The sequence below is a fragment of the Saimiri boliviensis genome, chromosome 6, assembly GCF_048565385.1.
Source record: "Saimiri boliviensis isolate mSaiBol1 chromosome 6, mSaiBol1.pri, whole genome shotgun sequence".
Classification (NCBI taxonomy): domain Eukaryota; kingdom Metazoa; phylum Chordata; class Mammalia; order Primates; family Cebidae; genus Saimiri; species Saimiri boliviensis.
In genome coordinates, this window is record NC_133454.1 from 71,559,119 (window position 1) to 71,574,672 (window position 15,554).

Here is a 15,554-nt window from a genome sequence, read left to right on the forward strand (position 1 = left end):
CCTGGAGCCACATCCCCATCCCCATCCCCACATCGTCTGACTGACTTCTAATAGGTCTGTTTCTAACCGACAGGCCCTCATTCAAGGCCTGCTACCTACCAGCCTCCTGAGAGGCTTTAGGGAAGCAGAGGTAACAGAAGGAAACTGTCTGCTGTTGAGAAATTTAGGGAATATTGAGGAAAATAATCATCAGACTAAATAATCATTCTCCTGTGTTGCAGACTGCTGTAGGATGTGATGGGGGGATCACCGTGGGCTAAGGTTAGGAGAAGGCTTCCTGGAAGAGGCAGGATTTGAACTGATCTGTAAAAAACGTACAAACCCATGTGTTAGGAGAGGGTAAGACTTCCAGTCAGAGGGAGCCACCTCAGCAAAGGATTTATGGACAAGAATAGTTGAGGGAAAAACATGAGTGGGGGCAGAGTGAATGGTCAGTGGAGATGCTGGCCTCCACTGCAAGGGGGTGGACTTCTAGGTATTTTTGTCCCTTAACTGCCATTGTAGCCCAGAGCCCATTGTGGTGCCCAACTTCTTTTTGCCTCCCCAGCAGCTGGAGGCTTCCCTGCGGATGCTCTCACTTTCAGCAACTTTGCCACCAGCAGCCACAACAGATCAGGTAAGAAAATGGCCAACTGACCTTTGTCCTAGAGAGTCATCATCTCTTGCACAGAATATAGCCCCAGGCCATCTTCCTGGAAAGGCTGCAGGGGTCACTCCTCCAGCTTATACTGAGCATATTCTGTGGGCCCAGCAGTGGGCAGGGAGCTCAGGAAAAGTGAGGAAGAGCAAATGTGCAAGAGCGGAGTATTGTCGGCCTAGACTGACATGGGGAAGCAAAAAAAAAGTGCAGAAGCATGAAAGCAAGAGGCAGCTAGGAAATACGTACTGAGTGCTGTGGGAGTGCCCACCAAGCAGGTAGACAGGAGCGGAGATGCCTCACATAGGAGATGCAGCCTTGCAGGAGTGTGACAGAATAAGGTCTGGATGAAGAGAATAATATCGAACAACTATTTGCCATTTACAAAACCTCATAACTATTCATCCAGCTGAGTTAGGTGCTTGGAACTCTCGTACAAATCCCAGGTCTCCTTTTTCTGTCTTGGCACAGCACCTGACCTTTCTTGCAAGTGGCAAGAAAATAAACAATAATAATAACTACTTTTGAGTACCTACCCTGTCTCAGGTGTCATGCTGGGTACTGAGCATATATAATAGTGAATAAGATAGACCAATTCTCTGTTTTCATGGAGCACAAATAGTAAGCAAAAAATAAAATATTTATAGACTCAGATGAGTAGTAGGTGCTGTGATAGAGAACAGGATCTCTCTGCGGAGGCTGTGTTTAAGCTGAAAGATGATAGTTACGCTGGTGCTTAGCATGTACCAAGCACTGTTCCAGGTAGTCTATGTTAACTCATTAAATTCAGCAACCTGATGAGGAATATACTATCATCCCTATTTAAAATGACAAAACTAGGCTGGGCACGGTGGCTCACGTCCGTAATCCCAGCACTTTAGTTAGATGAGGCGGCAAGATCACTTGAGCTAGGAAATTCAAGACAAGCCTGGCCAACATGGCAAAACCCCATCTCTTGTAAAAATTACAAAAATTAGGCAGGCATGGTGGCATGTGCCCATAATCCCAGATACTTAAGAGGTAGAGTCACAAAAATCACTTGAGCCCAGGAGGTGGAGGTTGCAGTGAGCCAAGATGGCACCGCTGCACTCCAGCCTAGACGACACAGTAAGACTGTATAAAAGATGAGGAAACTGAAGCTCAGAGCATCACACACTGACCTACAAGGTATTTCTATTTATATATAAAGAAACAGATGCATAAAGGCTGAGTCGCTTACCCAGGGTCACCTAGCCAGTAAGTGAATCTAAGCTTCTGACTCACAGACTCTGTGCTCTTCTATTACACCACCTAAAAATCATGACATTTTACCTATGGTAAATTTTCCTAGCCAGTTAGATTTTATTTAGCAATTAATGTAGACATTTTATATCCTTTCAGAGGCCACATTAATGAAAAATGGGGTCAGTCCAGAAGTATCCTGAGAGTTGTAGTCCTAAAGTTACAGTCCTGGGATACAGTCCTAAAGAGAAGCATCAGATGTCTCATCCTGCTGGTTTCCTTTCCCCATCCTCTTCCAGCCTCCCCAGCACCACCATTTTCAAGGTGTCTCATTTTATTTGGCACAGGAATTAATCCAAGTTTGTTTTTTTTGTTTGTTTGTTTGTTTTTTAAGACAGGGTCTCACTCCGTTGCCTAGACTAGAGTGCAGTGGCGTGATCACAGCTCACTACAGCCTCGAACTCCTGGGTTCGAGGAGTTTTTTTTGTTTTTGTTTTTGTTTTTTGTATAAAAACGGCATATTCTTTATTTTGCATACTTTAATTTCAGCCTCTGCTTTAGCCTCTCAAGTAGCTGGGACCACAGATGTGCACCATCACACCCAACTAATTTTTTTTTTCTTAGAGGCAAGGTCTCACTGTGTTGTCCAGGCTACATCTCAGTTTTTATCAAGTTTGCAAAGCCTCGCTTAGGGGAGGAGAGGTGTCAGTCCTGTCCAGGAATAACCGCAGTTTTGTGGCCTTTCTTCCTACTCTGGTTTGTGGTCACCAGCTCATCTCCTTCCTCTCTGCACCTTCTCTTGCATGTCCCACACACACCCATGACATTTATGCTGGGGTAATAGGGCTGTGTCCAGGCTTTGGAGCAAGACATCCATAGAGTGAAATATTGAATCTGCTAGTAAGTGATTTTGGGCAAGTGACACCTTCTTTCTGAGACACACTTTCCTTGTAAGTAATGTCAGCCTAATAATTCATACCTAATAGGATGATGGTGAGAATTACCCTAGGGGGAAAAAGTAGGCCCTCTTAGCTCCCTTTCCCTCCTGCCCTCCTATCCTCCCTACTCCCACAGTATAGTGGATACAAGTCCCTGTGTGACCTTAGACAGGTCTTCAGGCCTTCCTGGGTCTTCAGTGAAGTGCCAGCAAGTCATGCCCCACAAGAAAGGAAGTCTCTGGGCCATTTTGAACTGCCATCCCTCACCTGCCAAGCAGAATTACTGTTTCTGCTTTTGTGTTTATGCCTTTGTGATGCGCCAACCCCTGGGGGAGACACTATCTTTGGTCTATTAAATATTAGACACAAAGTGTGGGAGAGGGAGAGAGAAGAATTTTTACTTCAGTTAAAGAGAAAGTCTGGGCCGGGCACGGTAGCTCAAGCCTGTAATCCCAGCACTTTGGGAGGCCGAGGCAGGTGGATCACGAGGTCAAGAGATCGAGACCATCCTGGTCAACATGGTGAAACCCCGTCTCTACTAAAAATACAAAAATTAGCTGGGCATGGTGGCGCGTGCCTGTAATCCCAGCTACTCAGGAGGCTGAGGCAGGAGAATTGCCTGAACCCAGGAGGCGGAGTTTGCGGTGAGCCGAGATGGCACCATTGCACTCCAGCCTGGGTAACAAGAGTGAAACTCCGTCTCAAAAAAAAAAAAAAAAGAGAGAGAGAAAGTCTGCTTTTGATAAGACAATACTTTTCAGCCTGTTTTTCTTTGTTGCTCTTAACAACATTCCCTTGTTTGCTGTTCTCAGAGTCACTTCTGTCCTTAGGCCCTCATTCTGGGTCCTGGTTCGGATGACCGGTCATCATGGTTTGCCCAGAACTGTTGCAGTTTTAGCACTGGAACCCAGAACCCAGGAAACCCTGAGAGGTTAGTCATCCTAGCTAGGGATGGGCCTCTCTCACCACCACGTAATGGGTTTTTTGCACATATTTTCTTTTTCTTTTTTGAGGCGGAGTTTCGCTCCTGTTACCCAGGCTGGAGTGCAATGGCACGATCTCGGCTTACCGCAACCTCCGCCTCCTGGGTTCAGGCAATTCTCCTGCCTCAGCCTCTTGAGTAGCTGGGATTATAGGCACGCGCCACCGTGCCCAGCTAATTTTTTTTATTTTTAGTAGAGACGGGGTTTCACCATGTTGACCAGGATGGTCTCGATCTCTTGACCTCGTGATCCACCCACCTTCGGCCTCCCAAAGTGCTGGGATTACAGACTTGAGCCACCACGACCAGCCTTGCAGCATATTTTCTTAGAATCTTATGCTTCTGACTGGCTACCAGCCAGTGCTGGATGACCTAATAAATAAGATCATGTATGTATTTAGGATGCTAGCAAATAGAGATACCAAAATTTAAAAGGAAAACATTTTTAAGAATTATATTTTTATAAAAGATTGAAATAATTACTATGGGATAAATCACAGTGTCAACTGATTTCCTTATACTTATTTTAGATTTAATTGTGAAATTATATTTGAGCAGGAGCACCATCATCTTGTGACCTTTATTAAAAAGGCCTCCCTTTGAAGAATTTGAGACAAAAATAGTCTTTTCTGTTCACCCACATACTTAGTATTGCTGCTATTCTGGATTTCTCCTTCACATCCTGATTTCTGGCTGGGACCATTTCCCTTCAGCCTGAAAAAACTTCCTTTGGAATTTCACATACTGTGGACCTACTGGTATCTGATTGTCCAGCTTCAGTTGTCTGAAAATATCTCTATTTTGCCTTGATTTTTGAAAGACTTTTTTCTACTGGATATAGAATTCTAACTTGAATTGTTGTTGTTTCTTTTAGCATTTTAGAGATATCTTTCCACTGTCTTCTGTCTTCCGTTTCCGTTGTTTCTTATAAGAAGCAGACATTGTTCTGATTGTTCTTGCACTGAGTGTAACATGACCTTTACTCACTTCTTTTAAGATTTTCTCCTTATCTGTAGTTTTCAACAGTTTGATTACAGTGTTCATAGTTGTGGAGGCAGGGAAATGGGATGGGGAGGAGGAACATAACGATTCATTCAACAGTATTGGTGATGTTTTGGTTCTTGGGTTGGGTTGCGGGTTTATAGATGTTCATTTGCTTGTACTTCTTGATTTACTGGTGTTACGTAGATTCATTGGTATGTTATACAAAGAAATCACAAAACCATATGTCAATAAAATTATACAGTGATTGAATGATAACAAGATGGAGACGCCAACTCCTTCCACAAATTAGACTGTGAATGTGGAGCACAGGAATAGGATAGTGGCTGGAGTGGCATAGGAGACCAAGGGAAGGTATTTTTTGTTTTTGTTTTTGTTTTTGTTTTTGTTTTTGTTTTGAGATGGAGTTTCGCTCTTGTTACCCAGGCTGGAGTGCAATGGCACGATCTCGGCTCACAGCAACCTCCGCCTCCTGGGTTCAGGCAATTCTCCTGCCTCAGCCTCCTGAGTAGCTGGGACTACAGGCACGCACCACCATGCCCAGCTAATTTTTTGTATTTTTAGGAGAGACGGGGTTTCACCATGTTGACCTGGATGGTCTCCATCTCTTGACCTCGTGATCCACCCGCCTCGGCCTCCCAAAGTGCTGGGATTACAGGCGTGAGCCACCGCGCCCGGCCGACTGTTTTTGTTTTTTAATATGGGAAGGCTATAGCTTTCTGTGTGCTAATGCAGCAATCCCATAGAGAAAGGGAGAGGGGAAGACACAGGAGTGGGAGAGAAAAAGGAGAGGGAGAAAAGAAAGGGCATGAGATTTAGAACACATGTGGAAGGGAAAAAGAAAACTCGCCCACTATCATGAAGGAAGGGAGGGAAGATGGGTGCTAAAACAGATGGGATTAGAGATTGGTGGTAGGGTTTCAAGTTGATGGAAGCTCCTGTTTTCTCAGTGATGCTTCAGGCACGGTCAGCAGCTCTAAGTGAGAGATAGGGAGGCAAGGGCAGGAGCCCTGTCCTGTACCCGCATTTAAAGAATCCATCTTTTCTACCCCCTCTTAAGGCCAGCCTTGGCCCTGACAACTGAAGAGGAGCACTTTGAGAGGCTGCTGGGCTCTTCTCAGCCACTCCTGGGACTGCTATACTGAAGCTGACCTGCTAACGGCTCAGGGCTAACAGTCCATTCCTGAAACAGGAGAGGGCTCATTAATTGCTGGATTGATTGCTCTGGTTTCCCCACAGGATCAAAGGCAAGACCTGATCTTTCCCTCCACATTGAAACGATGTAGCTGAGCCAAGGAACCTCCCAGTCTCTACTGCAGCCATCTGTGAAACAGATTTCCTCTCCCTCCTCCAACAGTAGAGTGGATACAGTCCCTGTGTTACATTCGTCAGGCCTTTGGACTTTTCCGAGTCTGCTTTCTCATCTGTCAAATGGGGTTACCAGGCCTCACGGGGTGGTTGTACTGTAGAATACCAAGTGCCATACAGGTAGGGTGTAGGGGCCAGCCCGTAATTCCCACCCCATGCTACCTTATCTTCTGGCTGTTGCTTCCGCAAAAAGAAAAGGAGTGAAAAGCCTGGCTGGTTTAGCAGACTGTGGCACAGCCATCCAGTTGCAGTGTTTGCTCCCCTGCTTTCTCTTCCCTCTTGTGATGAAGTAACTCTTTACTGGGACAGGTTCCTGATTTTATTAAAAGTTATTTGTGATTCTGCTTGCTCAGCTGTTGATGGACAAACTAGTTTTATCGACTTCCGTACAGAGGAGGAGAGGTTGTCGATGAGAATGGCAGTAATTTGCTTTACCTGTTGTCTTCCTCAGACTATGTCTTCTGCTCTGTAGATTTTCTCTCTTGGGAGAATATCAATCACTCTGATGACTTCAAATATGACTACATCGATGACTCTCAAATCCTTCTCTTCAGTCTAGTCTTCTCTCCTATGCCACAGACATGTAGGGACCCAACTGCATCCTAGACATCTTGTCTGATATGTCACTATCAATTCACTCTCTAAAACTTAAGCTTGTCATCTTCTTTGCATACTTCCTCTGCCACCTGCATCCATATCTCAGGAAATTCAGCCACGATCCATGTAGTTACTCCTGCCAGAAGCACAATTATATCTCACCCCTGTTCCTTTATCTCCCACCACCCGCAGCCAGTCCATTACCAAGACCCGTTAATTCTGCCACCTAAACATCTTTTGAATCACTTACTTCTCACCCTCCCCTTGTCTAGCCCAGTCATCTCCTCACTACTTTTTATTTTTTTTCAAGACGGAGTCTCACTCTGTCACCCAGGTTGGAGTACAGTGGCACAATCTCAGCTAATTGCAACCTCTGCCTCCCAAGTTCAAGCAATTCTCCTGCCTCAGCCTCCCAAGTAGCTGGGATTACAGGTATGTGCCATCATACCCAGCTAATTTTTTGTATTTTTAGTAGAGGCGTGGTTTCACCATGTTGGCCAGGCTGGTCTTGAAATCCTGACCTCAAGTGATCTGCCCACCTCGGCCTCCCAAAGTGCTGGGATTACAGGTGTGAGCCACTGTGCTGGCCCATGCTGACTATTTCTAACCAGTCTCACTTACACTTGCACTTTTCCACCACTGTTCATTCTCCGTGCTGTAGCCATTTTAATCTCCCACTCTAATCAGACCTTCACTCCACTTTACCACTGGCATGGGGAGCACTCTTTTAGGCTGTCAAAACCCAAAAAAGAACTTCCAGATTTGTAAGGCAGTTATCAAATCTCAGTGCCCATTTTATTTGACCTCTGCGGCATGTGACACAGTTGATCTCTTTCCTTTGAATAGTTTCTTCACTTATTTCTAAGGCATCACTTCTTCTTGGTCCTCCTCCCTCACTGGCTGTTCCTGCTCTGCCTTCTTTGCTGGGTCTCCCTCATTTTCCCTACTTCTTCTATATGCTGAAGATTCCCAATGGTTAGCTTAGCTCAGTCCTAACTCTACAACTGCCTACCCACCATCTCCATTTGAATATCTAATGGGTGTCTCAAATTCAACATGTCCAAAGCTGGGCTCCAGATTTTATTCCCAGATTTGTTTCCCCCTTAATCTTCTCAATTTCGATTAAAGGGTACAACTAAACTCTAGGGTAGAGGCGGGGTGGGTGTTGTTTGTTTGATTTGAGACAGGGTGTTGCTCTGTTGCCCAGACTGGAGTGTAGTGGCATGATCTTGGCTCACTGCAACCTCAGAATCCTAGGCTCAAGTGGTCTCCTGCCTCAGCCTCCTGAGTAGCTGGGACTCTAGTTGAGTTGTTCAGGCCAAAACTCTTGGAATCCTCCCTGATGCTAGTTATCAATTAAACAGAAAGTTCTGGCAGCTCTACCTTTAAAATATACAAAAATGTGCTTCCCACCACTTTGGTCTCAATCATCATTATTTCTGGCCTGGATTACTGCAGGAGCCTCCTAATTTGCCTTTCTGCTTCTTCCCTTGCTCCTTGTGCAAACCATTCCCCGTACAGCATCCTGTTAACTTTTTTTATTTTTTTTTTTTTTGAGACAGAGTTTCTCCCTGTTGCCCAGGCTGGAGTGCAATGGCATGATCTTGGCGCACCACAACCTCCACCTCCCAGATTCAAGCGATTCTCCTGCCTCAGCCTCCCAAGTAGCTGGGACTACAGGCACATGCCACAACGCTCAACTAATTTTGTATTTTTAGTAGAAACAGCATTTCTCTGTGTTGGTCAGGCTGGTCTCGAACTCCTGACCTCAGGTGATCCGCCCACCTTGGCCTCCCAAAGTGCTGGGATTACAGACATGAGCCACCATGCCTGGCCCTGTTAACTTTTTAAGATGTTAAATCAGTCATCAACTCAATCATGTGACTTCTCTACTCAGAACCCTTCAATAACTTTTCATCAATTAATAGGAGAACTGGAGCTGGGCCTGAGGACAGGCAGGCCAGAAAATAGGAAGGTAGTTTTGATCTCATACTTGAAATGTACATCTTTTAGCAAATGTGCAAAGACATAGTCCTGAGCTAGGTGCAGGAGAAGACAGGAGCTTCCCTCAAGGAGCTCACAGTTCCCCGGGGAGCCAGGCTTATATCTAAGTTCCTGTAACTCCTACCAACAGCCTGTCATGCTAAAAGAGCTAGGACCTTCATGCTGTGGACCCTGCCTTCAGGGAGCCTGCAGTTCTTGGAAAGGCATTGGCCTCCAAACCACTCATTTCCTTAAATGACATTTGCCTATATTAGCACTGAAGTAAAACAAAGCAAAGAAAATGAGTATAGGAAAAGAAAGAGCCAAGTGAGGTGGCTTGAGTTGAATTCAACAAAGATGAAGGAAAGGCTTTGCAGATTGTGGATTTGAAAAGAAGAAACCTCAGAACCAACAGAACTTGGCAAGCAGGAGGTACAAGCACTATTTGCCAGAGAGGCAGTCAGAAATGGGAAGAGATGGGCCTGGACTGAAACAAGAAAAAATAGGAATTAGAAGCAGAGGACAAGAAGCAGCCTGTCCTCTGAGCCTTGGCCTCCCTGCCCTGCCCACAAGGCACTTTACCGTGAGGTGAGCCCTGTCTTGCTCTGTGCCTTCCTGCGTTGAGCCCATGCTCTACCCACATCATGAATGGGCCCCTGGATTAACCACAGACATCGTGCCAGACACTGTTATTCATGAGGAGTGAGTGTGGGAAGCAGGAAGTATGAGACAAGGCCAGGCATGAGGGTACCCTTAAAACCTTGAGTTTTCCACTCCCTCCCACCCAGCGTTCTCACTTGTACTCAGCCAGACCACAGCTCTTCAGACATCACTAAGGATCGAGGTGTCAGCAAGCCTGGTTTTTTTGTCCTGGCTCTGCTTATGACTTTCTGAGGTCCTCAGCCACATGTCTAAACCAAGGGATAGAATTTTTCTATTCTGGCATCTCTAATCCCAGCTACTTGGGAGGCTGAGGCATGAGAATCGCTTGAACCCTGAAGGCAGAGTTTGCAGTGAGTTGAGATCGTGCCACTGCACTCCAGCCTGGGCAACAGCGTGAAACTGTTGTCTAAAAAAAAAAATTATATCCTTTTGTTTTCCTTCCACAGACCAAAGCATCTGAAAGATGAATAGTCCTGGTGGAGAACCCCAGCTCTCCACAAAGTCACCAGATCAGATCGGTAGGGGGCCCAAGGGAACTCCCTGATCCTGGGTTTCTTTCTTCTCAGCCTGTGGTCCAGGCCTGATGGCTGAGCTGCCCCTCTTGGGGCAGAAGGTCCGGATCTATTGCCTCATTTCTTTTAGCCACCAAGTCCCTAGCTTTCTGTAGAGCTGAAGAGATCTAAAGGTCAAAGTGTCTCTGATAACAGCCATATAGAGCTTTTAGAAAACAAGCAACTTGGCCAAAGGTGTTTAGAGGTCAGGAGAAACAGCCAAAATTGGCTGGCGCCCACCCTGACCTAGACTGCAAGTTGGCAGCACCTTTTAGGAAGGGGCTCATAGGTCTGCTGGGCAGGTGCTAATCTCAGGTTGCCTGAGCCGCTCTGAGGCCAGAGTCCAGGAGGAGCCAGCAGCTCTTCTTGTAAGAGTATAACTTTTAACCCTTCCCTCTCAAAACCTGGACTTTTGAGCCCTCTCCCTGGCAGGGCTTGGATTCAAAAGATTGCGGGTCATCTTTTGAACCAAGCCCTCTTTAAAAAACAAAAAAAGGTTGAGGAGTCTTGCCCTAGTCAGGCCCCTTCATGGCGTAGACCAGGCATCCCCAAACTGTGGCCCCCTGAGGCCATTTATCCGGCCCCCCGCCCCACTTCAGGAAGGGGCATCTCTTTCATTGGTGGTCAGTGAGAGGAGCACAGTATGTGGCAGCCCTCCAACGGTCTGAGGGACAGTGAACTGGCCCCCGGTGTAAAAAGTTTGGGGACGCCTGGCGTAGACTAAGGCCCAGGGTAAGGGAGTGACGTAGGCCCTGTAGAATGGGCCTGTCAGGGAGGGCTTCCTGGAAGAGGAGTAGATGGCATCAGATGGGGTTGTGGTGTGGAGGGAACATATCGGTGGTGAGAACCACATGACCAGACCTCTAATTTAGGCAAGAAGAGTAAGCTCAGAGCAGGAGACCAGCCCCATGGCAGCATGGGCTGAGCAGGTCAGATTTAGGATTGGCCTTTCAGGGCTGGGCCTCTAGTGTAAGTGCCTTGTCCTCACTTCCTCCCTGCTCCTACTTGTGGCTGCTGAGTTTGCAGCTCTTTTTAGCATCGAGGAAGTCGTAGTCCAGGCCAGACTCTGGGAGCCACCCCAGGGAAAGGCAGCCAGCCAAAGGGGTGAAAGTTGAGCAAGGCAAGCAGCTATATTGAGCCCTCACTCAGTCTCTGATGCGGCAGTCCATTAGCAGGTCCACCTAAGACCCAGCCGGCTGTTTACTTTCAGTTTTCAGTCCTGAGTCAATGTTTATGTCACTTAAAGGGGCCACTATGTAAAAGAACAGAGCTTTAGCCGTCATCTCAGACCAGAGGCTCACTGTTAGTAGAGAAGGCAGTGGGGTGGAGAGAGCTTGCCTGGCCTAGCACTGCTTACCACAGTACAGGAGATACTGTACCCCAGCTCTGCTCAGGACTCTGGGGCCTAACCCTTTGCCTGGGATGGGGTCTGAGAGAACAGCAAGGCTTCATTTTGCTCTTGGATCTGCAGCTGGTATTGGCTCTAGCTCCATCTTAGCCTGTGTTTTGCAAGATGTTATACCCGACCAGAACCTTAGTCATAACTGAATTTTATTTGAGCCCAGCATAGACCTGCATACGAAGACTAAACAGAAGTTCTTAGCTCCACTTGACAGTGAAGCTAAGACCCAGAGGGACGCAAAGTGAGAAAGTTTCTTGGTCTTAAGTGAGTGGGACAGTTAGGCTGAGCCACAGACCAATGTCCCTTCCACTGTACTCCATTTCCTGTCCTCTGAGAAAGTCCCTTGGATACCTGGAAGCAAGGTTAAGTGGGGGCACCTGCACCCACCAACCCCTGGGAGCATGTGGCCTGTTTAGAGGGATTGGGATTCATCTGGGGGCTGGAGTGGAGAGAACCTAGAACACAGTGGCTGGGATCAGATCACATTCCAGGCCAAAGAAGAGGGCCAGGCCCTCCTGAGAGAGCTTTTGGAGAAGAGGCTGAGTCACAGGGAGAGCAGACCAGAGAAGGAGCCAAGGGCCAGGATAAGCCCATGGTTCATAGAGCACCTCTTCTTGCATTGTCTGCTCATTCTGATCCCATTTTCAGAATCCCAAGGAGAAAGTGGTTGCCTGGCACCACTTGGCTAAGAAGTGGTAGAGGCAGGACTAGAACCAGCTCCTCGTGCAGGGTTAGCCACTCAATTTGAAGAGCCCCAGGAAGCCCCACATTTTCTTTCCAAACAACTCCTTACTCCTTCCATGTGCTGTATTTTCTCCCCAGCAAAGTCTGATCTTTAGCATTGAAGGCTCTTTTAAGACACATCTGTTACCAGAGAGGACTATCATATTCATGGCCTGGGTGTATAGGTACTCAGAAAGGAGCAGATCCCATGTATGGATGGGGGAGGATTTAATGGGGCAGCCTGAGAGCCCCTGGCCTGCTGCTGTGGTTGACACCCGGCCCACAGGAAAGCCCATTCTGTCCTTCAGCCTAGTACAGTCATCACATACCCCATCCCTGTTCCCTAGGAAGGCCCTTACAGATCAGCTCGCTGAAGTCCAAGAAGAATAAGGTCAAATTCCCCCAAGAAATTCTGAAACTTCCCTCAGCCAACATCAGCCCCTCCTTCTATTAATAGGTTTGTCTTAGACTGCTCTCCATACCTGAAGCTCAGCCTGTCCCACCCCCACCACTTTCCTAGCAAGAAAATTCCTTCCCCACACCTTTGTTCAAGCTGCGCCTCCACGTGGCATACCCTCTCTTCATCTTCTGTTCACATTCCACTTTCATGTTTAAGTCCTCGCTCCAGGGACTCCACCTCCTGAATGACACCCACTGTCTAGACTGCAAGGCACCTGCAGCCCCTCCAGCTGTGGCGATCCTGCTCCCATGTGCATTCCTCCTGTCTTCCCAGGAAGGTTGATGCCTCCCACAAAGCACAGGCTATGCTGACAACTTTGTTGTGCCCCCAGGCCTCCAACCAGAAGTGTGGGAATAGTTAGAAGAATGGATAATACATTTGGGAGTATCCCTGGCCAGTTTTGCCTCTGGCCAGCCCCACCAGGGTTGTGTGTTAGGGTAGCCATCCTGATGAAGGAAGAATCCTCACTTACTAGTCAAGATGGTTTTGAAACCCTGTTGAGTTCAACAAAAGCAAAATGCTGCTGAGTGTATGCTCTCTGTCCTTCCACACCCCAGCCCTGCCCTGTACACAGGGCCAAGCCCTAACCTTGTCCTGGTCCTGGGCCTGGGCCATGCAGATAAGGCCCCCTAGGTCATTGAGTCAGGGTATCAGTGCTGGAAGGTTGGTGCCACACACGATTCAGCTCCAGGGCAGATACGGCCCAGCCAGTAGGTGCAGGTCTGTGCCCATGCTATTTTCTCTAATGAAAGACCTCACCCCACACCCAGCTTCTGTTGAAACCCTGCCCATCTTGGAGCCCACCTCCATGTGAAGCCTCCCCAGACTTTCCTAGCTGTTACTAATTGCCATTTTCTCAGTCTTCCCAAGCTCTAAGCCTCATCTCTCTGATTGTTGGGTAGCTCGTTGTCTTGTCTCCTTTCTGGCTGAGCAGCCCTGTGACAACAGGAACCATGTCTGCCTGTTGTCTGTAAGAGTTGATCAAGTTGAGTAGCTCTTAGGCTCCTGAAAAGTTTGATATATGACCAACAGAGGTGTTTTGTTTTGTTTTAAGACAGTGTCTTCTTCTGTCTCCCAGGTTGGAGTGCAGTGGCATAATCATGGTTTACTGCGGCCTTGAATTCTTGGGCTCAAGTTGTTCTCTCACCACAGCCTCCTGAGTAGCTGGGACCACAAGTGTGCACCATCACACCTGATTTTGTTTTGTTTTGTTTTGTTTTTGTTTGTTTGTTTGTTTTTGTTTTTTTGAGACGGAGTTTCACTCTTGTTACCCAGGCTGGAGTGCAATGGCGCAATCTCGGCCTCCTGGGTTCAGGCAATTCTCCTGCCTCAGCCTCCTGAGTAGCTGGGACTACAGGCACACGCCACCATGCCCAGCTAATTTTTTGTATTTTTAGTAGAGACGGGGTTTCACCACGTTGACCAGGATGGTCTCAATCTCTTGACCTTGTGATCCACGCGCCTCAGCCTCCCAAAGTGCTGGGATTACAGGCTTGAGCCACCGCGCCCAGCTTGTTTTGTTTTGTTTTGTTTTGTTTTAGAGACAGGGTTTCCCTGTGTTGACCAAGCTGGTCACAAACTCCTAAGACTCATTTGATCCTCCTGCCTTGGCCTCCCAAAGTGCTGGGGTTACAGGCATGAGCTGCCATGCCCAGACCATTTTTATGGTCATTTCATGAACTGAAGTAGCTGGCTCTTCTAGCCATGGAGAACAAGACTCATTCTAAGGCTCTCTAAAACAGAGAAGACATCTATTCTAGAAGATGGGGAAACAAATGCCTGGTTTGAGGATTTGAGAGAGAATACCATGCTCTTAGGCCTGTTTTCCCTAGCTGGCTCATAAAACAGACATCTCCCTACTTCCACTTCAGAGTAGCAGAGGAAGAAATGGAAAGTAAAATACAGCTGGTGACCCAGAAAATCTACCTGCAGTATAGCCGGGGGACAGGAATGGGGCTTGTGTCACCCTGCATCTCAGATAGCTCAGAAACAGCCATCTTGGGTCTTGGGAGTAGAGAAAGATATACACAAGCTTAAAGTGCTACAGAGATCCTGAGAGAGTTTGACTTAACTGAAGACCTGGCATATGGTAGGCCAACAACCACTGGTTCTAGAATGAATGAGAAGCGTGCTACAAGAGTCTCCTCCCCACCCAATTTAAACCTATGGTTACCCTGGCCTGGTCCCACCCACACTGTGTCTAGCAGCTCCCAAGCTCCTGCCTTGGACCTGGCCCCACTGGGCTCCCAAGCCTCAGACCCAGTCCATTTGCTACAAGAGCACCCAGTCTGGAAGCGGGAGAACAACAGGCAGAGGCTGGCCCACTGGCCTCCCCTGGCCTGAGGCATCATGGAATGCGGGTGTTTCCTATATTTTGGAAGGAAGAACTGCAGACACCAGCAAAAGGTGGATTTCCTTCTTCCCTTTTAGCCTAGGCCTGCCTAGAAGGCAGGAAGATGTATCTTCTAGTCTCTGCTGTGCAGCCCAGCCCTAGCACCACTTTGCTGTTGGTTGTAAGGAAAGGCTGCATGTGAGCTCACAGCACTGAGAGCTTTCCAGATTGTAGACATTCCCTTGCACTTAGAATTCTGGATTGGCAGGGACCCTTAAGGTTTCCCATCCACCCGTCTAGTTTATGGGGGGAAACACATCCAGCAGTATAGCGGCAATGCCTGACTCCACTCCCCTTATCTCGTTCTAGTGATTCGAATTCTTTAGGCAGATCTCTCTGCCTCCCGAGCTTAACTCTGAGCTGAGAAAGCCTAAAATGGAGTTCTGTTTATTTCTGTGCCCCTCTCATAGTAGGCATTAAAAAGGGTTGAAGACATGAAAGAGTAACTGTTACTGATCCCAGAAGCAACTCTACCTGAGCCTCAGTTTCTCATGAGCAGAATTGCAGGGGCAGGTAATCCCAGTCTGTAGGGTCTCCAGCAAGCTTCTTCTCAATGCCCAGGAAGTGGTACAGTGTGCTCTCAGTGGTCTTTCAGCTTATGACAGCCTCCGCTCATGGGACCTGATGGCAGGGAA

General features: G+C 47.5%; 1 protein-coding gene across 6 annotated transcripts in view; it reads left to right on the top strand.

The window, feature by feature from the left end:
• Positions 1 to 15,554, top strand: part of C2CD3 (C2 domain containing 3 centriole elongation regulator) — a 161,352-nt gene that overhangs the window by 144,159 nt on the left and 1,639 nt on the right. For 3 of the 6 annotated variants that reach the window (XM_074400938.1, XM_039471509.2, XM_074400939.1), the window contains one exon: positions 505 to 3,341. In XM_074400938.1, the coding sequence (XP_074257039.1) occupies positions 505 to 889 (385 nt within the window). In that variant the 3' untranslated portion in view covers positions 890 to 3,341. Of the gene's footprint in view, positions 1 to 504; positions 3,345 to 15,554 lie in introns of those variants that run through there. The other 3 variants (XM_039471508.2, XM_074400940.1, XM_074400941.1) reach the window with 3 other exon arrangements.